The sequence below is a fragment of the Salmo salar genome, chromosome 07 (assembly GCF_965601325.2).
Source record: "Salmo salar chromosome 07, fSalSal1, whole genome shotgun sequence".
In the NCBI taxonomy this organism is placed as follows: Eukaryota; Metazoa; Chordata; class Actinopteri; order Salmoniformes; family Salmonidae; genus Salmo; species Salmo salar.
The window spans coordinates 1,457,501-1,485,326 of NC_138297.1; the positions used below are offsets into that span (position 1 = coordinate 1,457,501).

Sequence of the window (27,826 nt, forward strand, 5' to 3'; positions counted from 1 at the left end):
ATATACACCACCTCTATATACACCACCTCTATATACACCACCTCTATATACACCACCTCTATATACACCACACCTCTATATACACCACCACCTCTATATACACCACCTCTATATACACCACACCTCTATATACACACCACCTCTATACACACTATACACACCACACCTCTATATACACACCACCTCTATATACACCACCTCTATACACACTATATACACCACACCTCTATATACACACCACCTCTATATACACCACCTCTATACACACCACACCTCTATATACACCACACCTCTATACACACACCACCTCTATATACACTATACACACCACACCTCTATACACACCACACCTCTATATACACCACCTCTATACACACCACCTCTATATACACCACACCTCTATATACACCACACCTCTATACACACCACCTCTATATACACCACCTCTATATACACCACACCTCTATATACACCACACCTCTATACACACCACACCTCTATACACACCACCTCTATATACACCACACCTCTATACACTCTATACACACCACACCTCTATACACACTATACACACACCACACCTCTATACACACCACACCTCCATACACACTATACACACACCACACCTCTATATACACCACCTCTATACACACCACACCTCTATACACACTATACACACACCACACCTCTATATACACCACCTCTATACACACTATACACACACCACACCTCTATATACACCACCTCTATACACACCACACCTCTATACACACTATACACACCACACCTCTATACACACTATACACACACCACACCTCTATATACACACCACACCTCTATACACACTATACACACACCACACCCTCTATACACACACCACACCTCTATACACACCACACCTCTATACACACCACACCTCTATACACACCACACCTCTATACACACCACACCTCTCTATACACCACCTCTATACACCACCTCTATACACACACCACCTCTATACACCACCTCTATACACACACCACCTCTATACACCACCACCTCTATACACCACCTCTATACACACACCACCTCTATACACCACCTCTATACACACACCACCTCTATACACCACCTCTATACACACACCACCTCTATACACACTATACACACCACCTCTATACACACACCACCTCTATACACACACCACCTCTATACACACACCACCTCTCTATACACACACCACACCTCTATACACACTATACACACACCATACCTCTATATATACCACCTCTATACACACCATCTCTATACACACTATACACACACCACACCTCTATATACACACCACCTCTATACACCACCTCTATACACACACCACACATCTATATACACACCACCACTATACACACCACCTCTATACACACTATCTCTATACACACTATACACACACCACACCTCTATACACACTATACACACACCACACCTCTATATACACCACCTCTATACACACCACACCTCTATACACACCACCTCTATACAAACTATACACACCACCTCTATACACACTATACACACCACCTCTATACACACTATACACACACCACACCTCTATATACACCACCTCTATACACCACCTCTATATACACCACCTCTATACACACTATACACACATCACACCTCTATACACACCACACCTCTATACACACTATACACACACCACACCTCTATACACACTATACACACCACCTCTATACACACATCACACCTCTATACACACCACACCTCTATACACACTATACACACCACACCTCTATACACACCACCTCTATACACACCACCTCTATACACACCACACCTCTATATACACCACACCTCTATACACACCACCTCTATACACACTATACACACCACACCTCTATACACACTATACACACCACACCTCTATATACACACCACCTCTATATACACCACCTCTATTCACACTATACACACCACACCTCTATATACACACGACCTCTATATACACCACCTCTATACACACCACACCTCTATATACACCACACCTCTATTCACACACCACCTCTATATACACTATACACACCACACCTCTATACACACCACACCTCTATATACACCACCTCTATACACACCACCTCTATATACACCACACCTCTATATACACCACACCTCTATACACACCACACCTCTATACACACCACCTCTATATACACCACACCTCTATACACTCTATACACACCACACCTCTATACACACCACACCTCTATATACACCACACCTCTATACACACCACACCTCTATACACACCACCTCTATACACACCACACCTCTATCAAATCAAATCAAATGTATTTATATAGCCCTTCGTACATCAGCTGATATCTCAAAGTGCTGTACAGAAACCCAGCCTAAAACCCCAAACAGCAAGCAATGCATGTGAAAGAAGCACGGTGGCTAGGAAAAACTCCCTAGGAAAAACTCCCTAGAAAGGACAAAAACCTAGGAAGAAACCTAGAGAGGAACCAGGCTATGAGGGGTGGCCAGTCCTCTTCTGGCTGTGCAGGGTGGATATTATAACAGAACATGGTCAAGATGTTAAAATGTTCATAAATGACCAGCATGGTCAAATAATAATAATCATAGTAGTTGTCGAGGGTGCAACAAGCACGTCTGGTGAACAGGTCAGGGTTCCATAGCCGCAGGCAGAACAGTTGAAACTGGAGCAGCAGCACGGCCAGGTGGACTGGGGACAGCAAGGAGCAATCCTGCCAGGTAGTCCTGAGGCATGGTCCTAGGGCTCAGGTCCTCCGAGAGAAAGACAGAAAGAGAGAAAGAGAGAATTAGAGAGAGCATATTTAAATTCACACAGGACATCGGATAAGACAAGAGAAATACTCCAGATGTAACAGACTGACCCTAGCCCCCCGACACATAAACTACTGCAGCATAAATACTGGAGGCTGAGACAGGAGGGACCACACCTCTATCTATATACACCACCTCTATACACACTATACACACACCACACCTCTATACACACCACCTCTATACACACCACACCTCTATATACACCACCTCTATACACCACCTCTATACACACCACACCTCTATACACACCACACCTCTATACACACTATATACACACCGCACCTCTATATACACCACCTCTATACACCACCTCTATACACACCACACCTCTATACACACCACACCTCTATACACACTATATACACACCGCACCTCTATATACACTATACACACCACACCTCTATATACACCACCTCTATACACACCACACCTCTATACACACCACACCTCTATACACACTATATACACACCGCACCTCTATATACACTATACACACCACACCTTTATATACACCACCTCTATACACACTATACACACCACACCTCTATACACACCACCTCTATACACACCACACCTCTATACACCACACCTCTATATACACCACACCTCTATACACACTATACACACCACACCTCTATATACACCACCTCTATACACACCACACCTCTATACACACCACACCTCTATACACACCACCTCTATATACACCACACCACTATACACACCACACCTCTATATACACCACCTCTATACACACCACACCTCTATATACACCACACCTCTATACACACCACACCTCTATACACACTATACACACCACACCTCTATATACACCACCTCTATACACACCACACCTCTATATACACCACACCTCTATATACACCACACCTCTACACACCACACCTCTATATACACCACACCTCAATACACACTATACACACCACACCTCTATATACACCACCTCTATACACACCACACCTCTATATACACCACACCTCTATACACACTATACACACCACACCTCTATATACACCACCTCTATACACACCACACCTCTATACACACCACACCTCTATACACACTATACACACCACACCTCTATATACACCACCTCTATATACACCACACCTCTATACACACCACACCTCTATACACACTATACACACCACACCTCTATACACCACACCTCTATACACACCACACCTCTATACACACCTTAGACACCACACCTCTATATACACCACACCTCTATATACACCACACCTCTATACACACCACACCTCTATACAAACTATACACACCACACCTCTATACACCACACCTCTATACACACCACACCTCTATACACACTATACACACCACACCTCTATATACACCACACCTCTATATACACCACACCTCTATACACACCACACCTCTATACACACTATACACACCACACCTCTATATACACCACCTCTATACACACCACACCTCTATATACACCACACCTCTACATACACCACACCTCTATACACACCACACCTCTATATACACCACCTCTATACACACCACACCTCTATACACACCTCTATATACACCACATCTCTATATACACCACACCTCTATACACACCACACCTCTATACACACTATACACACCACACCTCTATATACACCACCTCTATACACACCACACCTCTATATACACCACACCTCTACATACACCACACCTCTATACACACCACACCTCTATACACACTATACAGACCACACCTCTATATACACCACCTCTATACACACCTCTATATACACACCACACCTCTATATACACCACCTCTATACACACCACACCTCTATACACACCTCTATATACACACCACACCTCTATATACACCACCTCTATACACACCACACCTCTGTACACACCTCTATATACACACTCACATTGGCTCTTTTAATTCATCTTAATTCCTTGCATCCTTTCCTTGCGTCTGAGGGAAGGGACCTTGAACAGTTGATAAGGCGGCGAGGAAAGGATGGAAGGATTCAAGGAAAGATGCATTGAGATAAACCCATGATTAAAATATGTTCTAAAACTTGATAGACACATTGAAATGTCGCTGGTTTGAATCCCGAGCCAACTAGGTGAACAATCTGTCTGCACCTTTGAGGAAGGCACTTAACCCTAATCGCTCCTGTCGTCGTTCTGGATAAGAGCATCTGCTAAATGACAAATAGAAATTTGATGATCGACCAGACAGACCTTAGTTTGAAATGGAATACTTTATCTGCGATTGTTTGAGCTTGCCTGGCTTAATAAACCAATATAGGTCCCAAAAAACGTCAAACCATCGCAATAGCCTCGCTGTTATTCTGATGACAGACAGCGCCATCTTGTGGTAATACAACTGCAGTTATTCAGATTTTTATTTAACCTTTATTTAACTAGGCAAGTCAACTATGAACAAATTCTTATTCACAATGACGGCCTACCCCGGCCAAACCCTAACCCGGATGACGCTGGGCCAATTGTGTGCCGCCCTATGGGGCTCCCAATCACGGCCGGTTGTGATACAGGCTGGAATCGAACCAGGGTTTGTAGTGCCGCCTTAGCACTAAGATGCAGTGCCTTAGGCGCCCCTTCAGATACTGTATGCGCATACCGTTCCGCAACATGTATTACATGATGCTGTTGATTATTCATGATCTAAAATACGAAAGCAGGCCATCCATCCATCTCAACAACAATCCATCAATACATTCCAGTAATGAACGGAGCTGGGGCATTCAAAGGGCGTTTCGCTTAGGACTTTGACTTCTTTCTGTTTGTCCCATCCACCGACCCGTCTGCTTGCCTTCACATGTAGAACTGTGCAGAGACGCAGCTAGCTATCTTGCTTGTTTTGAAATTAGTTGGCGAGGTAATTTAGCCGGCGTGGTAACTTAGCCAGCTAGCTAATAAACACGTTTAGCCAGCTAGCTAATAAACACGTTTACCCAGCTAGCTAATAAACACGTTTAGCCAGCTAGCTAATAAACACGTTTAGCCAGCTAGCTAATAAACACGTTTAGCCAGCTAGCTAATAAACACGTTTACCCAGCTAGCTAATTAAAGCGATTATCTAGGAACTTTGAAACTACTTAACAAACCAGGTTGTCCTGAGGTTCGCTACTCTGAAGAAGACTGATCGAAGCTGAGATGAACCAATTTGAACAGTAAGTTGTCTGCCCGTCTGTGCTAGCCATGGTTCCCATTCTGTAATGTAGTTTATCATTAAGATGCTATGGTTGATTTAGTAAGCTAAGTGGTGAATGTGGGTAGTTATCAGCAACCCACAGTCACCACTTAGCTAACAGCTACCCACAGTCACCACTTAGCTAACGTTAGTTAGCAGCTACCCACAGTCACCACTTAGCTAACGTTAGCTAGCAGCTACCCACAGTCACCACTTAGCTAACGTTAACTAGCAGCTACCCACAGTCACCACTTAGCTAACGTTAGCTAGCAGCTACCCACAGTCACCACTTAGCTAACGTTAGCTAGCAGCTACCCACAGTCACCACTTAGCTAACGTTAGCTAGGAGCTACCCACAGTCACCACTTAGCTAACGTTAACTAGCAGCTACCCACAGTCACCACTTAGCTAACGTTAGCTAGCAGCTACCCACAGTCACCACTTAGCTAACGTTAACTAGCAGCTACCCACAGTCACCACTTAGCTAACGTTAGCTAGCAGCTACCCACAGTCACCACTTAGCTAACGTTAGCTAGCAGCTACCCACAGTCACCACTTAACTAACGTTAGCTAGCAGCTACCCACAGTCACCACTTAGCTAACGTTAGCTAGCAGCTACCCACAGTCACCACTTAGCTAACGTTAGCTAGCAGCTACCCACAGTCACCACTTAGCTAACGTTAACTGGCAGCTACCCACAGTCACCACTTAGCTAACGTTAGCTAGCAGCTACCCACAGTCACCACTTAGCTAACGTTAGCTAGCAGCTACCCACAGTCACCACTTAGCTAACGTTAACTAGCAGCTACCCACAGTCACCACTTAGCTAACGTTAAGCTAGACAGCTACCCACAGTCACCACTTAGCTAACGTTAGCTAGCAGCTACCCACAGTCACCACTTAGCTAACGTTAGCTAGCAGCTACCCACAGTCACCACTTAGCTAACGTTAGCTAGCAGCTCAGCCCACAGTCACGCAGCTTCCAGCTAACGTTAGCTAGCAGCTACCCACAGTCACCACTTAGCTAACGTTAGCTAGCAGCTTACCACAGTCACCACTTAGCTAACGTTAGCTAGCAGCTACCCACAGTCACCACTTAGCTAACGTTAGCTAGCAACTACCCACAGTCACCATGTTGGAACATTGCTGCTATAACAGCCTCCACTCTTCTGGGAAGGCTTTCCACTAGATGTAGGAACATTGCTGCTATAACAGCCTCCACTCTTCTGGGAAGGCTTTCCACTAGATGTTGGAACATTGCTGCTATAACAGCCTCCTCTCTTCTGGGAAGGCTTTCCACTAGATGTTGGAACATTGCTGCTATAACAGCCTCCTCTCTTCTGGGAAGGCTTTCCACTAGATGTTGGTACATTGCTGTGGGGACTTGCTTCCATTCAGCTCGCAATCAGCGTTCCAATTAATCCCAAAAGTATTCGATGGGTTTGAGGTCAGGTCTCTATCCAGCTAACTAGCTGTCCGTGTGTGTACACATACACACATTATAGATGACGACCCAGGGTATCAGCAGTGTTAGGGTGTATAATGGGTGTATATTCTCTCCCCCAGTCTGAAAGGTGACGACCCAGGGACCAGCAGTGTTAGGGTGTATAATGGGTGTATATTCTCTCCCCCCAGTCTGAAAGGTGACGACCCGGGACGCGGGGGGAGGGTGACCTCCCCCGCGGGACGCCCAGGGTCGCGTGTTAGGGTGTATAATGGGTGTATATTCTCTCCCCCCAGTCTGAAAGGTGACGACCCAGGGTATCAGCAGTGTTTGGGTGTATAATGGGTGTATATTCTCTCCCCCCAGTCTGAAAGATGACGACCCAGGGTATCAGCAGTGTTAGGGTGTATAATGGGTGTATATTCTCTCCCCCCAGTCTGAAAGATGACGACCCAGGGTATCAGCAGTGTTAGGGTGTATAATGGGTGTATATTCTCTCCCCCCAGTCTGAAAGATGACGACCCAGGGTATCAGCAGTGTTAGGGTGTATAATGGGTGTATATTCTCTCCCCCCAGTCTGAAAGATGACGACCCAGGGTATCAGCAGTGTTAGGGTGTATAATGGGTGTATATTCTCTCCCCCCAGTCTGAAAGATGACGACCCAGGGTATCAGCAGTGTTTGGGTGTATAATGGGTGTATAATGGGTGTATATTCTCTCCCCCCAGTCTGAAAGATGACGACCCAGAGGACCAGGATGAGACGGTCTGTAATCGGGAGGAAGACGGCTCCATCAACAACAACAGACGCAAGGTACGCAGAACCACCAGACACATACGCAGTGAACCCCCTCCCAAAACCCTGACCTCTGACCCTCCCAAAACCCTGACCTCTGCCCCTCCCAAAACCCTGACCTCTGCCCCTCCCAAAACCCTGACCTCTGCCCCTCCCAAAACCCTGACCTCTGCCCCTCCCAAAACCCTGACCTCTGACCCTCCCAAAACCCTGACCTCTGCCCCTCCCAAAACCCTGACCTCTGTCCCTCCCAAAACCCTGACCTCTGCCCCTCCCAAAACCCTGACCTCTGTACCTCCCAAAACCCTGACCTCTGCCCCTCCCAAAACCCTGACCTCTGACCCTCCCAAAACCCTGACCTCTGTACCTCCCAAAACCCTGACCTTTTTAATTAGCTTTAAAACTGCACATTTTCCTCTGCCCTATTGCAAAATGTGTATAATGGCTGAAAATGTGCTATAAAACAGCTGAATTCGCTCAGCCTCATGGCAAAATTGCAAAATGTGTACAATGGCATATTTTCTGTAGAATTGCAGGAAGTTATTTAAATATTTTGGCCTACCCAGCATTCTGCAGGTCCACCAACACATCTCTGGCTACGCTACTGCAGTGCTTGTTTTTGCAGGATATTGGGAGCCATTCTGAGTTTCAGCAGACAGCATAGCACTAGTCTCCTCGCTTCCATCTGTGTGTAGGATCGTCTCACCATTCACACTGACTTTTACTACAAAACTACAAATCAAAACTTTCAGAGAATACATTTTTCCAGGATAAATGAAGGGTTAGTCTCCAACTCATTGTATGTATTTTTGCTAATCCAACTTCCAAAATATGCTCATCGCCAACAGTAATATACCACATCCTTAAATACGGCCATATCCAGAACTAGACTGGCATCACTGACAGACTTGTTCTGTTGTTTACGAATTGTTGATCACGTGAACAGGAGATTAAAAACGCAAGTGACACACTACCGGCGACGCAAAACGTTGGGTACAAATCAAATCAAATCAAATGTATTTATAAAGCCCTTCTTACATCAGCTCATATCTCAAAGTGCTGTACAGAAACCCAGCCTAAAACCCCCAAACAGCAAGCAATGCAGGTGTAGAAGCACGGTGGCTAGGAAAAACTCCCTAGGAAAAACTCCCTAGGAAAAACTCCCTAGGAAAAACTCCCTAGAAAGGCCAGAACCTAGGAAGAAACCTAGAGAGGAACCAGGCTCTGAGGGGTGACCAGTCCTCTACTGGCTGTACTGGGTAGACCAGAGGAACCAGGCTCTGAGGGGTGACCAGTCCTCTACTGGCTGTACTGGGTAGACCAGAGGAACCAGGCTCTGAGGGGTGACCAGTCCTCTACTGGCTGTACTGGGTAGAGAGGAACCAGGCTATGAGGGGTGACCAGTCCTCTACTGGCTGTACTGGGTAGAGAGGAACCAGGCTCTGAGGGGTGACCAGTCCTCTTCTGGCTGTACTGGGTAGAGAGGAACCAGGCTATGAGGGGTGACCAGTCCTCTACTGGCTGTACTGGGTAGAGAGGAACCAGGCTATGAGGGGTGGCCAGTCCTCTACTGGCTGTACTGGGTAGACCAGAGGAACCAGGCTATGAGGGGTGACCAGTCCTCTACTGGCTGTACTGGGTAGAGAGGAACCAGGCTCTGAGGGGTGACCAGTCCTCTACTGGCTGTACTGGGTAGACCAGAGGAACCAGGCTATGAGGGGTGGCCAGTCCTCTTCTGGCTGCACTGGGTAGACCAGAGGAACCAGGCTCTGAGGGGTGACCAGTCCTCTACTGGCTGTACTGGGTAGACCAGAGGAACCAGGCTCTGAGGGGTGGCCAGTCCTCTTCTGGCTGTACTGGGTAGACCAGAGGAACCAGGCTCTGAGGGGTGACCAGTCCTCTACTGGCTGTACTGGGTAGAGAGGAACCAGGCTCTGAGGGGTGGCCAGTCCTCTTCTGGCTGTGCCGGGTAGAGAGGAACCAGGCTCTGAGGGGTGGCCAGTCCTCTACTGGCTGTACTGGGTAGACCAGAGGAACCAGGCTCTGAGGGGTGACCAGTCCTCTACTGGCTGTACTGGGTAGACCAGAGGAACCAGGCTCTGAGGGGTGACCAGTCCTCTTCTGGCTGTACTGGGTAGAGAGGAACCAGGCTCTGAGGGGTGACCAGTCCTCTACTGGCTGTACTGGGTAGAGAGGAACCAGGCTCTGAGGGGTGGCCAGTCCTCTACTGGCTGTACTGGGTAGAGAGGAACCAGGCTCTGAGGGGTGACCAGTCCTCTTCTGGCTGTACTGGGTAGACCAGAGGAACCAGGCTCTGAGGGGTGACCAGTCCTCTTCTGGCTGTACTGGGTAGAGAGGAACCAGGCTCTGAGGGGTGACCAGTCCTCTACTGGCTGTACTGGGTAGACCAGAGGAACCAGGCTCTGAGGGGTGACCAGTCCTCTACTGGCTGTACTGGGTAGACCAGAGGAACCAGGCTCTGAGGGGTGACCAGTCCTCTACTGGCTGTACTGGGTAGAGAGGAACCAGGCTATGAGGGGTGACCAGTCCTCTACTGGCTGTACTGGGTAGACCAGAGGAACCAGACTCTGAGGGGTGACCAGTCCTCTACTGGCTGTACTGGGTAGCCAGAGGAACCAGGCTCTGAGGGGTGACCAGTCCTCTACTGGCTGTACTGGGTAGAGAGGAACCAGGCTATGAGGGGTGACCAGTCCTCTACTGGCTGTACTGGGTAGAGAGGAACCAGGCTCTGAGGGGTGACCAGTCCTCTACTGGCTGTACTGGGTAGACCAGAGGAACCAGGCTATGAGGGGTGACCAGTCCTCTACTGGCTGTACTGGGTAGACCAGAGGAACCAGGCTCTGAGGGGTGACCAGTCCTCTTCTGGCTGTACTGGGTAGAGAGGAACCAGGCTCTGAGGGGTGACCAGTCCTCTACTGGCTGTACTGGGTAGACCAGAGGAACCAGGCTCTGAGGGGTGACCAGTCCTCTACTGGCTGTACTGGGTAGAGAGGAACCAGGCTCTGAGGGGTGACCAGTCCTCTACTGGCTGTACTGGGTAGACCAGAGGAACCAGGCTCTGAGGGGTGACCAGTCCTCTACTGGCTGTACTGGGTAGAGAGGAACCAGGCTCTGAGGGGTGGCCAGTCCTCTACTGGCTGTACTGGGTAGACTAGAGGAACCAGGCTCTGAGGGGTGACCAGTCCTCTACTGGCTGTACTGGGTAGACCAGAGGATCCAGGCTATGAGGGGTGGCCAGTCCTCTACTGGCTGTACTGGGTAGAGAGGAACCAGGCTATGAGGGGTGACCAGTCCTCTACTGGCTGTACTGGGTAGAGAGGAACCAGGCTCTGAGGGGTGACCAGTCCTCTTCTGGCTGTACTGGGTAGAGAGGAACCAGGCTCTGAGGGGTGGCCAGTCCTCTACTGGCTGTACTGGGTAGAGAGGAACCAGGCTATGAGGGGTGGCCAGTCCTCTACTGGCTGTACTGGGTAGAGAGGAACCAGGCTATGAGGGGTGACCAGTCCTCTACTGGCTGTACTGGGTAGACCAGAGGAACCAGGCTCTGAGGGGTGGCAGTCCTCTACTGGCTGTACTGGGAGAGAGGAACCAGGCTCTGAGGGGTGACCAGTCCTCTACTGGCTGTACGGGTAGAGAGGAACCAGGCTCTGAGGGGTGACCAGTCCTCTTCTGGCTGTACTGGGTAGACCAGAGGAACCAGGCTCTGAGGGGTGGCCAGTCCTCTTCTGGCTGTACTGGGTAGAGAGGAACCAGGCTATGAGGGGAGGCCAGTCCTCTACTGGCTGTACTGGGTAGACCAGAGGAACCAGGCTATGAGGGGAGGCCAGTCCTCTTCTGGCTGTGCCGGGTGGAGATTATAACAGCACATGGCCAAGATGTTCAAATGTTCATAAATGACCAGCAGGGTCAAATAATAATAATCACAGTGGTTGTGGAGGGTGCAACAGGTCAGCACCTCAGGAGTAAATGTCAGTTGGCTTTTCATAGCCGATCATTCAGAGGATCTCTACCGCTCCTCATATAATGTCTCTGTTGAATCTAATGCCTCATATACTGTGTGTGTGTGTGTGTGTGTGTGTGTGTGTGTGTGTGTGTGTGTGTGTGTGTGTGTGTGTGTGTGTGTGTGTGTGTGTGTGTGTGTGTGTGTATATCAGACGGTGAGTCCTGCAGCAGGGGAACATCCTCTCCAGTATAACTATACCTTGTGGTATTCCCGGAGGACTCCGTCCCGACCCGCCAACACACAGAGTTATGAACAGAACATCAGACAGATCGGCACGGTGGCCTCGGTCAGTACACACACACACACACACACACCACTAACACACACACACACACACCACTAACACAGACACACACACACCACTAACACACACACACACACCACTAACACACACACACACACCACTAACACACACACACACACCACTAACACAGACACACACACACCACTAACACACACACACACACACACCACTACACACACACACACACACACACACACACACCACTAACACAGACACACACACACCACTACACACACACACACACACACACCACAGACACTACACACACACACACACACACACCACTACACGACACACACACACACACACCACGACACACACACACACACACCACTAACACACACACACACCACCACTACACACACACACACACACACCACTACACACACACACACACACACCACTAACACACACACACACACACACCACTAACACACACACACACACACCACTAACACACACACACACACACCACTACACACACACACACACACACACACACACACACACACACACACACACACACACACACACACACACACACACACACCACTAACACACACACACACCACTAACACACACACACACACACACACACACACCACTAACACACACACACACACACACACACACACACACACACACACACACACACACACACACACACACACACACCACTAACACACACACACACACACACACACCACTACACACACACACACACACACCACACACACTACACACACACACACACACACACACACACACACACACCACTAACACACACACACACACCCACTAACACACACACACACACCACTAACACACACACACACACACTACACACACACACACACACCACTACACACACACACACACACACACACACCACTAACACGCATCATGTAGTTGATGTTATCCTCTCGTCCTGTGATTGGTTGATATTGTAATCCTGTGATTGGTTGATATTGTAATCCTGTGATTGGTTGATATTGTAATCCTGTGATTGGTTGATATTGTAATCCTGTGATTGGTTGGCAGGTGGAGCAGTTCTGGAAGTTCTACAGTCACCTGGTTCGACCGGGAGATCTGACTGGACACTCTGACTTCCACCTGTTTAAAGAGGGAATCAAGCCCATGTGGGAGGTAATTCAGTGCTTTCAGAAAGTATTCAGACCCCTGACTTTTTCCACATTTTGTTACAGCCTTATTCTAGAATGGATTCAATATTTATTTTTTTCTATCTACACACAGTACCCCATAATGACAAAGCGAAAACAGGTTTTTAACACCTACCCTTTGCTATGAGACTCGAAATTGAGCTCAGGTGCATCCTGTTTCCATTGATCATCCTTGAGATGTTTCTACAACTTGATTGGAGTCCACCTGTGGTAAATTCAATTGATTGGACATGATTTGGAAAGGCAAACACCTGTCTATATAAGGTCCCACAGTTGACAGTGCATGTCAGAGCAAAAACCAAGCCATGAGGTCGAAGGAATTGTCCATAGAGCTCCGAAACAGGATTTTGTTGAGGCACAGACCTGGGGAAGTGAACCGAAAAGATTCTGTAGCATTGAAGGTCCCCAAGAACACAGTGGCCTCCATCATTCTTAAATGGAAGAAGTTTGGAACCAGCAAGACTCTTCCTAGAGCTGGTCGCCCGGCCAAACTGAGCAATCGGGGGAGAAGGGCCTTGGTCAGGGAGGTGACCAAGAACCTGATGGTCACTCGACAGAGCTTCAGAGTTTCTCTGTGGAGATGGTTGTCCTTCTGGAAGGTTCTCCCATCTCTGCATCACTCCACCAATCAGTCCTTTATGGTAGAGTGGCCAGACGGAAGCCACTCCTCAGTGAAAGGTACATGACAGCCCTCTTGGAGTTTGCCAAAAGGCATCTAGAGGACTCTGACCATCAGAAACAAGATTCTCTGGTCTGTTGAAACCAAGATTGAACTCTTTGGCCTTAATGCCAAGCGTCACGTCTGGAGGAAACCTGGCACCATCCCTACGGTGAAGCATGGTGGTGGCAGCATCATGCTGTGGGGATGGTTTTCAGTCGTAAGAGACTGGAAGACTAGTCAGGATCGAGGGAAAGATGAATAGAGCAAAGTACAGAGAGATCCTTGATGAAAACCTGCTCCAGAGCCCTCAGGACCTCGGACTGGGGCGAAGGTTCACCTTCCAACAGGACAACGACCCAAAGCACACAGCCAAGACAACTCAGGAGTGGCTTCGGGACAAGTCTTTGAATGTCCTTGAGTGGCCCGGCCAGAGCCCGGACTTGAACCCAATCAAACATCTCTGGAGAGACCTGAAAATAGCTGTGCAGCGACACTCCCCATCCAACCTGACAGAGCTTGAGAGGATCTGCAGAGAAGAATGGGAGAAACTCCCCAAATACAGGTGTGCTTGTAGCTTTATACCAAAGACTCAAGGCCGTAATCGCTGCCAAAGGTGCTTCAAAGTGCTGAGTAAAGGGTCTGAATATTTATGTAAATGGAGTATTTCAGTTTAATAAATTAGGGGAAATGGCTTTGTTGTTGTTTTATATTCTGTGTAGATTTGAGGGGGAAACAATTTAATCCATTTTAGAATACAGCTGTAACCTACACACTACCCCATAATGACAAAGGGCAAAAACCAGGTTAGGGTTAGGGCAAAAACCAGGTTAGGGTTAGGGCAAAAACCAGGTTAGGGTTGGGGCAAAAACCAGGTTAGGGTTGGGGCAAAAACCAGGTTAGGGTTGGGGCAAAAACCAGGTTAGGGTTGGGGCAAAAACCAGGTTAGGGTTGGGGCAAAAACCAGGTTAGGGTTGGGGCAGAAACCAGGTTAGGGTTGGGGCAAAAACCAGGTTAGGGTTGGGGCAAAAACCAGGTTAGGGTTGGGGCAAAAACCAGGTTAGGGTTGGGGCAAAAACCAGGTTAGGGTTGGGGCAGAAACCAGGTTAGGGTTGGGGCAAAAACCAGGTTAGGGTTGGGGCAAAAACCAGGTTAGGGTTGGGGCAAAAACCAGGTTAGGGTTGGGGCAAAAACCAGGTTTTTAGACATTCTTGTAATGAATAAAAAATAAAAAACAAATGTAACATTTACATTAGTATTCAGACCCGTTATTCAGTACTTTGTTGAAGAACCTTTGGCAGCGATTACAGCCTCAAGTCTTCCTGGGTATGATCAGTGGTTTAAATTACCCCAAAAAACTACTTAAGTAGTACTTTAAAGTACTACTTAACAGACTACAAACCATTACAGACAACAAGGGAAGCACAGCCGAGATCCGCCCAGTGACACGAGCCTACCAAGCGAGCTAAACTACTTTTATGCTCGCTTCGAGGCAAATAACACTGAAACATGCATGAGAGCACCAGCTGTACCGGAAGACTGTGTGATCACGCTCTCCGTAGCCGATGTGAATGACGACCTATTTACAAGGCCTCAGGGCCAGACAGATTACCAGGACGTGTACTCCGAGCGTGCGCTGACCTACTGGCAAGTGTCTTCACTGACATTTTCAACCTCTCCCTGTCTGAGTCTGTAATACCAACATGTTTCAAGCAGACCACCATAGTCCCTGTGTCCAGGAACACAAAGGCAACCTGCCTAAATGACTACAGACCCGTAGCACTCACGTCCGTAGCCATGAAGTGCTTTGAAAGCTGGTCATGGCTCACATCAACACCATTATCCCAGAAACCCTAGACCCACTCCAATTTGCATACCGCCCAAACAGATCCACAGATGAATCAATCTCTATTGCACTCCACACTGCCCTTTCCCACCTGGACAAAAGGAACACCTACGTGAGAATGCTATTCATTGACTACAGCTCAGCGTTCAACACCATAGTGCCCTCAAAGCTCATCACTAAGCTAAGGACCCTGGGACTAAACACCTCCCTCTGCAACTGGATCCTGGACTTCCTGATGGGCCGCCCCCAGGTGGTAAGATTAGGTAACAACACATCCGCCACGCTGAGCCTCAACACGGGGGTCCCTCAGGGGTGCGTGCTCAGTCCCCTCCTGTACTCCCTGTTCACCCATGACTGCACGGCCAGGCACGACTCCAACACCATTAAGTTTGCTGACGACACAACAGTGTTCAGCCTGATCACCGACAACGATGAGACGGCCTATAGGGAGGAGGTCAGAGACCTGGCAGTGTGGTGCCAGGACAACAACCTATCCTTCAACGTGATCAAGACAAAGGAGATGATTGTGGACTACAGGAAAAGGAGGACCGAGCACGCCCCCGTTCTAATCGACGGGGCTGTAGTGGAGCAGGTTGAGAGCTTCAAGTTCCTTGGTGTCCACATCACCAACAAACTAACATGGTCCAAACACACCAAGACAGTCTTGAAGAGGGCACAACAATGCCTATTCCCCCTCAGGAGACTGAAAAGATTTGGCATGGGTCCTCAGATCCTCAAACGTTTCTACAGCTGCACCATCGAGAGCATCCTGACTGGTTGCATCACCGCCTGGTACGGCAACTGCTCGGCCTCCGACCGCAAGGCACTACAGAGGGTAGTGCGTACGGCCCAGTACATCACCGGGGCCAAGCTCCCTGCCATCCAGGACCTCTATACCAGGCGGTGTCAGAGGAAGGCCCTAAAAATTGTCAAAGACCCCAGCCAATTCATAGACTGTTCTCTCTGCTACCACACGGGACTGGAGAGCCAAGTCTAGGACCAAAAGGCTTCTGAACAGCTTCTACCCCCAAGCCATAAGACTTGCTTCACCGTAGGGTTGGTGTAAGTAAGCATTTCACTGTAAGGTCTACTACACCTGTTGTATTCAGCATTTCACGGTAAGGTCTACTACACCTGTTGTATTCAGCATTTCACGGTAAGGTCTACTACACCTGTTGTATTCAGCATTTCACTGTGAGGTCTACTACACCTGTTGTATTCAGCATTTCACTGTGAGGTCTACTACACCTGTTGTATTCAGCATTTCACTGTGAGGTCTACTACACCTGTTGTATTCAGCATCTCACTGTGAGGTCTACTACACCTGTTGTATTCAGCATTTCACTGTGAGGTCTACTACACCTGTTGTATTCAGCATTTCACTGTGAGGTCTACTACACCTGTTGTATTCAGCATTTCACTGTGAGGTCTACTACACCTGTTGTATTCAGCATTTCACTGTGAGGTCTACTACACCTGTTGTATTCAGCATTTCACTGTGAGGTCTACTACACCTGTTGTATTCAGCATATCACTGTGAGGTCTACTACACCTGTTGTATTCAGCATTTCACTGTGAGGTCTACTACACCTGTTGTATTCAGCATTTCCCTGTGAGGTCTACTACACCTGTTGTATTCAGCATTTCACTGTGAGGTCTACTACACCTGTTGTATTCAGCATTTCACTGTGAGGTCTACTACACCTGTTGTATTCAGCATTTCACTGTAAGGTCTACTATGTGACTAATAAAATTAGATTTAAAATTAGATTTACTTTGCTGTTTATATTTTTGAAAACTTTTACTCCACTACATTCCTAAAGAAAATAATGTACTTTTTACTCCATACATGGATGCACCTGAGCTCAATTTCGAGTGTCATAGCAAAGGGTCTGAATTCATGTAAATCAGGTATTTCTGTTAGGTTTTTATTATTTAGCAAAAATGGCTCAACCTGTTTTTGCTTTGTCATTATGGGGCATTGTGATGTCATTATGGGGTATTGTGGTGTCATTATGGGGTATTGTGGTGTCATTATGGGGTATTGTGGTGTCATTATGGGGTATTGTGATGTCATTATGGGGTATTGTGTGTAGATTGAGGATTTCTTTATTTAATCAATTTTCGAATAAGGCTGTAACGTATCAAAATGTGGAGAAGGGGTCTGAATACTTTCCGAAGGCGCCATGTAAACTAAACAAGTACAGATATAAGATGGATTGTAATTACTGTTCTACAACACTCTCTCTCTAGACAAATGCCTTCTATTCAACCTTTATCGTTCTTGTCCTCAGAGACAGGCCCCCCTTCCCCTCTGCCCAAATACAATCCATCAGGGCCTTAGACCGCTGAACCAGGGTCCATCCAACCCATAACACAATAATTACTACCGCTAGGCTACTTATAAACATATTAAAACTGGCTAAGTATCTATATCCACAGTAAAACGAGTCCTATATCGACATAACCTGAAAGACCGCTCAGCAAGGAAGAAGCCACTGCTCCAAAACCGCCATAAAAAAAGCCAGACTATGGTTTGCAACTGCACATGGGGACAAGGAATGTACTTTTTGGAGAAATGTCCTCTGGTCTGATGAAACAAAAATAGAACTGTTTGGCCATAATGACCATCGTTATTTTCAGAGAAAAAAGGGGGAGGCTTTCAAGCCGAAGAACACCATCCCAACCGTGAAGCACGGGGGTGGCAGCATCATGTTGTGGGGGTGCTTTGCTGCAGGAGGGACTGGTGCACTTCACAAAATAGATGGCATCATGAGGCAGGAAAATGATGTGGATAAATTGAAGCAACATCTCAAGACATCAGTCAGGAAGTTAAAGCTTGGTCGCAAATGGGTCTTCCAAATGGACAATGACCCCAAGCATACTTCTAAAGTTGTGGCAAAATGGCTTAAGGACAACAAAGTCAAGGTATTGGAGTGGCCATCACAAAGCCCTGACCTCAATCCCATAGAACATTAGTGGGCAGAACTGAAAAAGTGTGTGCGAGCAAGGAGGCCTACAAACCTGACTCAGTTACACCAGCTCTGTCAGGAGGAATGGGCCAAAATTCACCCAACTTATTGTGAAAAGCTTGTGGAAGGCTACCAGAAACGTTTGACCCAAGTTAAACAATTTAAAGGCAATGACACTCAATTAGTATTTAGTATATCTAAACTTCTGACCCACTGGGAATGTGATGAAAGAAATAAAAGCTGAAAGAAATAATTCTCTACTATTATTCTGACATTTCACATTCTTAAAATAAAGTGGTGATCCTAACTGACCTAAGACAGAGAATTTTTACTAGGATTAAATGTCAGGAATTGTGAAAAGTGAGTTTAAATGTATTGGCTAAGGTGTATGTAAACTTCCGACTTCAACTGTATCTTTGTGTGTAACCCTCCAGGATGAAGCTAACAAGAACGGGGGGAAGTGGATCATCAGACTGCGAAAAGGTCTGTAGTTTTTATTATTATTATTATTATTATTTATTATTATTAGGCTGAGGCTGCGCAACCTGTTTGTTTTTTTTCCCTCTAAACCTCCCTTTTTAAATGTAGACTTTGGGCAAAAATGCCAAAATAACAACTTCTATGGGCTATGTGGGACGCTACCGTCCCACCTGCGGGACACACTATTCAACAGCCAGTGAAACAGCAGGGCGGCAAATACAAAACAGCAAAAATCTCATAATTTCATTTTCTCAAACAATCAACTATTTTACAACATTTTAAAGATAAACTTCTCGTTAATCTAACCACATTGTCCGATTTCAGAAAGGCTTTACGGCGAAAGCATAAAATTAGATTATGTTAGGACATAAACTTCACAAGAAAAACCACACAGCCATTTTCCAAGCAAGGACATGCATCACAACAACCAAAAATAGAGCTAAAATATTCACTAACCTTTGATGATCTTCATCAGATGACATTCATAGGACTCAATGTTACACAATACATGTATGTTTTGCTCGATAAAGTTCATATTTATATCCAAAAACCCCATTTTACATTGGCGCGTGATGTTCAGAAAATGTATTCCCACCAAAACTCCCGGTGAATGAGCACATCAATTTACAAAAATACTCATCATAAACGTTGATAAAATTTAGAACAGTTATTGAAAGAATTATAGATATACTTCTTAATGCAACCGCTGTGTCAGATTTTAAAATAGCTTTATGGAGAAAGCACATTGTTCAATATTCTGAGTACATAGCTCAGCCATCACAGCGAGCTATACAGATACCCGCCAAGTTCTGGAGTCGACTAGTTCCATTACCGAAAATCCAGACACGAAAAGTCATAGTTCCATTACCGTTCGTAGAAACATGTCAAACGTTGTTTACAATCAATCCTTAGGGTCTTTTTAGCATAAAACGTTGATAATATTCCAACTGGACAATAGCGTATTCATTACAGAGGAAAAAGAAGGAACGGCGCGCCAAACGTGCCTGCGCAGTGAACAACTCACTGGTCCCAGGCAGTCCACTCATTGACTGAGCTCCTATTTTCTGCCCAGTAACAGGAGAAGGATGGAAAAACTTTCTGAAGGCTGTTGACAGCCAATGGAAGCCTTAGGAAGTGCAACGTGACCCCACAGACACTGTAGTTTCGATAAGGATTCAAAAGAAGAACTACAATTCTTTTGAATCCCTATCGGTCATCAATACAGTCAGAACAATATTAACCTGTTAGGGCTAGGGGGCAGTATTTGCACGGCTGGATAAAAAAAAATGTACCCGATTTAATCTGGTTACTAATCCTACCCAGTAACTAGAATATGCATATACTTATTATATATGGATAGAAAACACTCTAAAGTTTCTAAAACTGTTTGAATGGTGTCTGTGAGTATAACAGAACTCATTTGGCAGGCAAAACCCTGAGACATTTTCTGACAGGAAGTGGATACCTGATGTGTTGTATTACCTTTAAACCTATGCCATTGAAAAACACAGGGGCTGAGGAATATTTTGGCACTTCCTATTGCTTCCACTAGATGTCACCAGCCTTTACAAAGTGTTTTGAGTCTTCTGGAGGGAGATCTGACCGAACAAGAGCCATGGAACGATGATGTCCCATTAGACACCTGGCGCGCTAGTTCATGTTGGGTACCCTCGTTCCAATACGTTATAAAAGAGTATGCATTCGTCCACCTTGAATATTATTCATGTTCTGGTTAAAAAAGGCCCTAATGATTTATGCTATACAACGTTTTGACATGTTTGAACGAACGTAAATATATTTTTTCCCCTCGTTCATGAAGTGAAGTCCGGCGGGCTTAGATCATGTGCTAACAAGACGGAGATTTTTGGACATAAATGATGAGCTTTTTTGAACAAAACTACATTCGTTATGGACCTGTGATACCTGGAAGTGACATCTGATGAAGAGAATCAAAGGTAATGGATTATTTACATAGTATTTTCGATTTTAGATCTCCCCAACATGACGTCTAGTCTGTATCGCAACGCGTATTTTTCTGGGCGCAGTGCTCAGATTATTGCAAAGTGTGATTTTCCCAGTAAGGTTATTTTTAAATCTGGCAAGTTGATTGCGTTCAAGAGATGTAAATCTATAATTCTTTAAATGACAATATAATATTTTACCAATGTTTTCTAATTTTAATTATTTAATTTCTGACGCTGACTTGACTGCCGGTTATTGGAGGGAAACGATTTCCTCAACATCAATGCCATAGTAAAACGCTGTTTTTGGATATAAATATGAACTTGATAGAACTAAAAATGCATGCATTGTCTAACATAATGTCCTAGGAGTGTCATCTGATGGAGATTGTAAAAGGTTAGTGCATCATTTTAGCTGGTTTTATGGTTTTGGTGACCCTGTCTTTGAATTGACAAAACATTACACACAACTCTTGTAAATGTACTGTCCTAACATACTCTAAATGTATGCTTTCGCCGTAAAACCTTTTTGAAATCGTAAAACGTGGTTAGATTAAGGAGATGTTTATCTTTCAAATGGTGTAAAATAGTTGTATGTTTGAAAAATTTGAATTTTGACATTTATTTGGATTCAAATTTGCCGCTCTTGAAATGCACCTGCTGTTGATGGAGTGCACCACGGGTGGCACGCTAGCGTCCCACCTAGCCCATAGAGGTTAACAGGCAGGTTTAAATTAGAGCTCAGAACGCTAATAGGAGGTTTAGAATGTTAAAAGGATGTTTGGGCTCCTGAGTGACGCAGCGGTCTAAGAATATTATTCTGGCCATGTTGTTAATATTGTTGTTGTTGACAGGTCTGGCCATGTTGTTAATATTGTTGTTGTTGACAGGTCTGGCCATGTTGTTAATATTGTTGTTGTTGACAGGTCTGGCCATGTTGTTAATATTGTTGTTGTTGACAGGTCTGGCCAGCAGGTTCTGGGAGAACATTATTCTGGCCATGTTGGGAGAACAGTTCATGGTGGGAGAGGAGATCTGTGGGGTGGTAGTCTCTATACGCTTCCAGGTACACACACACACACACACACACACACACACACACACTCGCACACACACACACACACACACACACACACAGGCTGAATCTCTTGGGCCCTAAGTCCTTTATCGATTGGCCACTTGCTGATAGTGATCACTAAGTTTTTTTGGGACCAAAATGAGCATTGAGACGATGACCACTTGACGTCCCACTTGTCATTGTAAAAAAATTCTAAATTAATTTGCGAGCATTATCTCCTGTGACTCGTTATGAAACACGGACACTTGGGACCTGGGGCAAAGACGGAGGCATAGGCTCCTCCGATAGACAGTGAGCAAGTTGTACAAAATATGTGCAACTACAGTACCAGTCAAAAGTTTGGACACACCTTCTCATTCCAGGGTTATTCTTAATTTTTTACTATTTTCTACATTATAATAGCGAAGACATCAACACTATGAAATAACACATATGGAATCATGTAGTAACCAAAGAAGTGTTAAACAAATCAAAATATATTTGAGATTCTTCAAAGTAGACACCCTTTGCCTTGATGACAGCTTTGCACACTCTTGGCATTCTCTCAACCAGCTTCATGAGGTAGTCACCTGGAATGCATTTCAATTAACAGGTGTGCCTTGTTACTTTGTTGAATTTCTTTCCTTAATGTGTTTGAGCCAATCAGTTGTGTTGTGACAGAACATTGCCTTATTTGGTAAAAGACCAAGTCCATATTATGGCAAGAACAGCTCAAATAAGCAAAGAGAAATGACAGTCTATCATTACCTTAAGACATGAAGGTCAGTCAATACGGAAAATTTCAAGAACTTTGAAAGTTTCTTCAAGTGCAGTCGCAAAAACCATCAAGCGCTATGATGAAACTGGCTCTCATGAGGACCGCCACAGGAAAGGAAGACCCAGAGTTACCTCTGCTGCAGAGGATAAGTTCATTAGAGTTACCAGCCTCAGAAATTGCAGCCCAAATAAATGCTTCTCAGAGTTCAAGTAACAGACACATCTCAACATCAACTGTTCAGAGGAGACTGCGTGAATCAGGCCTTCATGGTCGAATTGCTGCAAAGAAACCACTGCTAAATCTGTTGACTTATTTTACTATTTTTGAGGGTAAAGTAGTTGTGACTAAATGAGGTGCTGAAATTGTTGGGATGAACTTGCTGCCAAGGGTACGATGTTGGCAAAGGATTCCCAGTCGATGAAGAGGCTTCCAAAGGATTCCCAGTCGATGAAGAGGCTTCCAAAGGATTCCCAGTCGATGAAGAGGCTTCCAAAGGATTCCCAGTCGATGAAGCGGCTTCCAAAGGATTCCCAGTCGATGAAGAGGCTTCCAAAGGATTCCCAGTCGATGAAGAGGCTTCCAAAGGATTCCCAGTCGATGAAGAGGCTTCCAAAGGATTCCCAGTCGATGAAGAGGCTTCCAAAGGATTCCCAGTCGATGAAGAGGCTTCCAAAGGATTCCCAGTCGATGAAGAGGCTTCCAAAGGATTCCCAGTCGATGAAGAGGCTTCCAAAGGTTACAGTGGAGCCCTCGATGAGTCGACGACTAGCATTTCAGATTGACTGAACGCGCATATCGAGTGTTCGGTTAGAGATTCAGCCCCACTCACTCGTGTGTGTGTGTGTGTGTGTGTGTGTGTGTGTGTGTGTGTGTGTGTGTGTGTGTGTAGGAAGACATCCTGTCTATATGGAATAAGACGGCCAGCGATCAGGTGACGACATCTAGAATCCGAGACACTCTTCGCCGCGTCCTGAACCTTCCTCCCAACACCATCATGGAGTACAAGACACACAACGACAGCCTCAAGTACGATTCACACTCCCACCATCGTGTACACACGACCACTCACTGTGTTATCTCTATAGACAATGAAACCTTTTTTTATATTGATCTGTGCGTTTTCTTTTCAGGGATAATTCCAGCTTCCGCAACACAAAGATCACCCTGTGAAGAGAGACGGAAGAGAGGCAAACCACCTGACCGTTTCTCCTGGAGTTATACTGTTTCCTCATGGACGATAACATGACTCTCTCTGTCACACTCTTTCTGCCTCCTCTCTCTCGGCATCTCTCTCGGCATCTCTCTCTCTCTCTCTCTCTCTTTTTGTCTCTCTCTCTCTCGGCATCTCTCTCTCTCTCTCTTTTTGTCTCTCTCTCTTTCTGTCACACTCTTTCTGCCTCCTCTCTCTCGGCATCTCTCTCGGCATTTCTCTCTCTCTCTTTCCCCCCTGGGCTCTTTCTCTCTCCAGGGTTCACAAGGTGCTTAAAATACTTGAGTTGACACTCTGAAATGGAACACCTTAAAAATCTGACATTTTCTCAAGTTGGTACTTGAATTAAAATTAAAGGAGAACAGAAAATGATGAAATATGTTTATGAAAAATGTATTGGTCCTGCGTTCTACCCGGTTTTATTTCCTCACGCTCTGGTTGTCCGGGCAAGATCGTTCATTCCACCCACTCAGCCAGGCAGGTCCAAAACTGACTGATTAGGTGCAGCCAAACGCCCCATGGATAGCTGAAAGACCGGGCATGTAGATTTGATCCTGCCTTAATCCTGATCTTTTATTTCAGCTCATGAAACATTCCCATGGGTGAATTGACCCTGAAGGAGCCACGTGAAGTGGGAAAGACAACTCTGCATCCTGCGACAGTTTTATATTGTTGACTTTTTCCTCTGCAATGACCTCCGGAGCTTTTCTACCAATCGCGATGTTCGATTGTATCAAGCGGCAGACAGGCTCCTGGCGTTCAGACAGGCTCCTGGCGTTCAGACAGGCTCCTGGCGTTCAGACAGGCTCCTGGCGTTCAGACAGGCTCCTGGCGTTCAGACAGGCTCCTGGCGTTCAGACAGGCTCCTGGCGTTCAGACAACCCGAGCAGCGACACGAAACCTGCCAGTCGGAAGAGAGATGCTTTTTCGTAGATGTGCGATAAAAATACAATAGTCATTAATACTGAAATGACATCATCAGTACTGACTTATGATTCATGTATATAATAAAGCAATGTATTCAGTATAAGTTATAAGGTAGTGATGAATAATATACAGTCATTTTTTCCCATTAAGGTTGTGGCGATATACTGTCATCTGGTGGCAACTAGAAACAATTGCATAATCACATTTTATTGGTCACATGGTCCTTGACAATAAATATTAGTGCTTGAAAAAGTACTTAAGTCCTTGAATTTGACTTGCCACTGTCTGTACGAACCCTGTCTCTCTCTCTTGCTGCCTGTCTCTCTCTCTTGCTGCCTGTCTCTCTCTCTTGCTGCCTGTCTCTCTCTCTTGCTGCCTGTCTCTCTCTCTCTTGCTGCCTGTCTCTCTTGCTGCCTGTCTCTCTCTCTTGCTGCCTGTCTCTATCTCTTGCTGCCTGTCTCTCTCTCTTGCTGCCTGTCTCTCTCTCTCGCTGCCTGTCTGTCTCTCTCGCTGCTTGTCTGTCTCTCTCGCTGCCTGTCTCTCTCTCTCGCTGCCTGTCTCTCTCTCTCGCTGCCTGTCTCTCTCTCTCGCTGCCTGTCTCTCTCTCTCGCTGCCTGTCTCTCTCTCTCGCTGCCTGTCTCTCTCTCTCGCTGCCTGTCTCTCTCTCTTGCTGCCTGTCTCTCTCTCTCGCTGCCTGTCTCTCTTGCTGTCTCTCTCTCTTGCTGCCTGTCTCTCTCTCGCTGCCTGTCTCTCTTGCTGTCTGTCTCTCTCGCTGCCTGTCTCTCTCTCTCGCTGCCTGTCTCTCTCTTTCGCTGCCTGTCTCTCTCTCTCGCTGCCTGTCTCTCTCTCTCGCTGCCTGTCTCTCTCTCTTGCTGCCTGTCTCTCTCTCTCGCTGCCTGTCTCTCTCTCTCGCTGCCTGTCTCTCTCGCTGTCTGTCTCTCTTGCTGTCTGTCTCTCTCGCTGCCTGTCTCTCTCGCTGCCTGTCTCTCTTGTTCTCTCTCGCTGCCTGTCTCTTGCTGTCTCTCTCTCTTGCTGCCTGTCTCTCTCTCTCGCTGCCTGTCTCTCTTGCTGTCTGTCTCTCTCGCTGCCTGTCTCTCTCGCTGCCTGTCTCTCTCGCTGCCTGTCTCTCTTGTTCTCTCTCGCTGCCTGTCTCTCTCGCTGTCTGTCTCTCTCGCTGCCTGTCTCTCTCTCTCGCTGCCTGTCTCTCTCTCTCGCTGCCTGTCTCTCTCGCTGCCTGTCTCTCTCTCTCGCTGCCTGTCTCTCTCGCTGTCTCTCTCTCTCGCTGCCTGTCTCTCTCTCTCGCTGCCTGTCTCTCTCTCTCGCTGTCTCTCTCTCTTGCTGCCTGTCTCTCTCTCTTGCTGCCTGTCTCTCTCTCTTGCTGCCTGTCTCTCTCTCGCTGCCTGTCTCTCTTGTTCTCTCTTGCATTTCTGAGTGTTTCACTGTGGAGATGGAGAAGTGCATTGCTATGGAAACTAGTGTGATACTATGGAGACGTGAACTTCCTGTTTTTGCAACTTGTCCCTGAGTTGCCACAACAGGCCAGTCGGACCAACTCTCTGTGTGTGTGATGGTGTTAATGTTCCCATGACTATACAGAAATAAATGTTTTTTTTGGTATCCTGTCTGACTACTCCATTAACCCTAATCTTGATAAAACATGTTGGAGACCTGTGACCTATGGGAATGCTTATTGAATGTTGATATTAACGTGCTAAACTCTGAGCAGTTGTTTTGGTTCTTTACAAGACCCGGGACAAAGTGACGACATACAGCCCTTGACTTTCTGGAAATTGAACTCCTCTTAATGCTGGCAGTATTATTAGAATCCCCTCGCCTGTGAGAACCATCAGCCAGCAGGGCGTGGACCTCGGGCCAGCAGGGCGTGGACCTCAGCCAGCAGGGCATGGACCTCAGCCAGCAGGGCGTGGACCTCGGCCAACAGGGCGTGGACCTCGGCCAACAGGGCGTGGACCTCGGCCAACAGGGCGTGGACCTCGGCCAACAGGGCGTGGACCTCGGCCAACAGGGCGTGGACCTCGGCCAGCAGGGCGTGGACCTCGGCCAGCAGGGCGTGGACCTCGGCCAGCAGGGCGTGGACCTCGGCC

General features: G+C 46.6%; 1 protein-coding gene across 2 annotated transcripts; it reads left to right on the forward strand.

Annotated features, from left to right (window-relative positions):
• The first annotated feature begins 5,680 nt into the window (after positions 1–5,680).
• Positions 5,681–27,338, forward strand: eif4e2rs1 (eukaryotic translation initiation factor 4E family member 2 related sequence 1). 2 transcript variants are annotated; one of them, XR_014392849.1, is made up of 9 exons: positions 5,681–6,065; positions 8,257–8,341; positions 12,499–12,633; positions 13,693–13,797; positions 19,743–19,791; positions 22,712–22,815; positions 24,474–24,610; positions 24,715–24,870; positions 24,937–27,338. XR_014392849.1 is itself a non-coding variant. In XM_082977288.1 (8 exons), exons 1-8 carry the CDS (start codon positions 6,049–6,051, stop codon positions 24,752–24,754), a joined length of 672 nt encoding a protein of 223 aa, XP_082833414.1. In that variant the 5' UTR covers positions 5,681–6,048; the 3' UTR covers positions 24,755–27,338. The 2 variants fall into 2 exon arrangements, 1 of the variants encoding a protein (XP_082833414.1); XM_082977288.1 differs by having other exon boundaries at positions 24,715–27,338.
• The last annotated feature ends 488 nt before the right edge of the window (positions 27,339–27,826 follow it).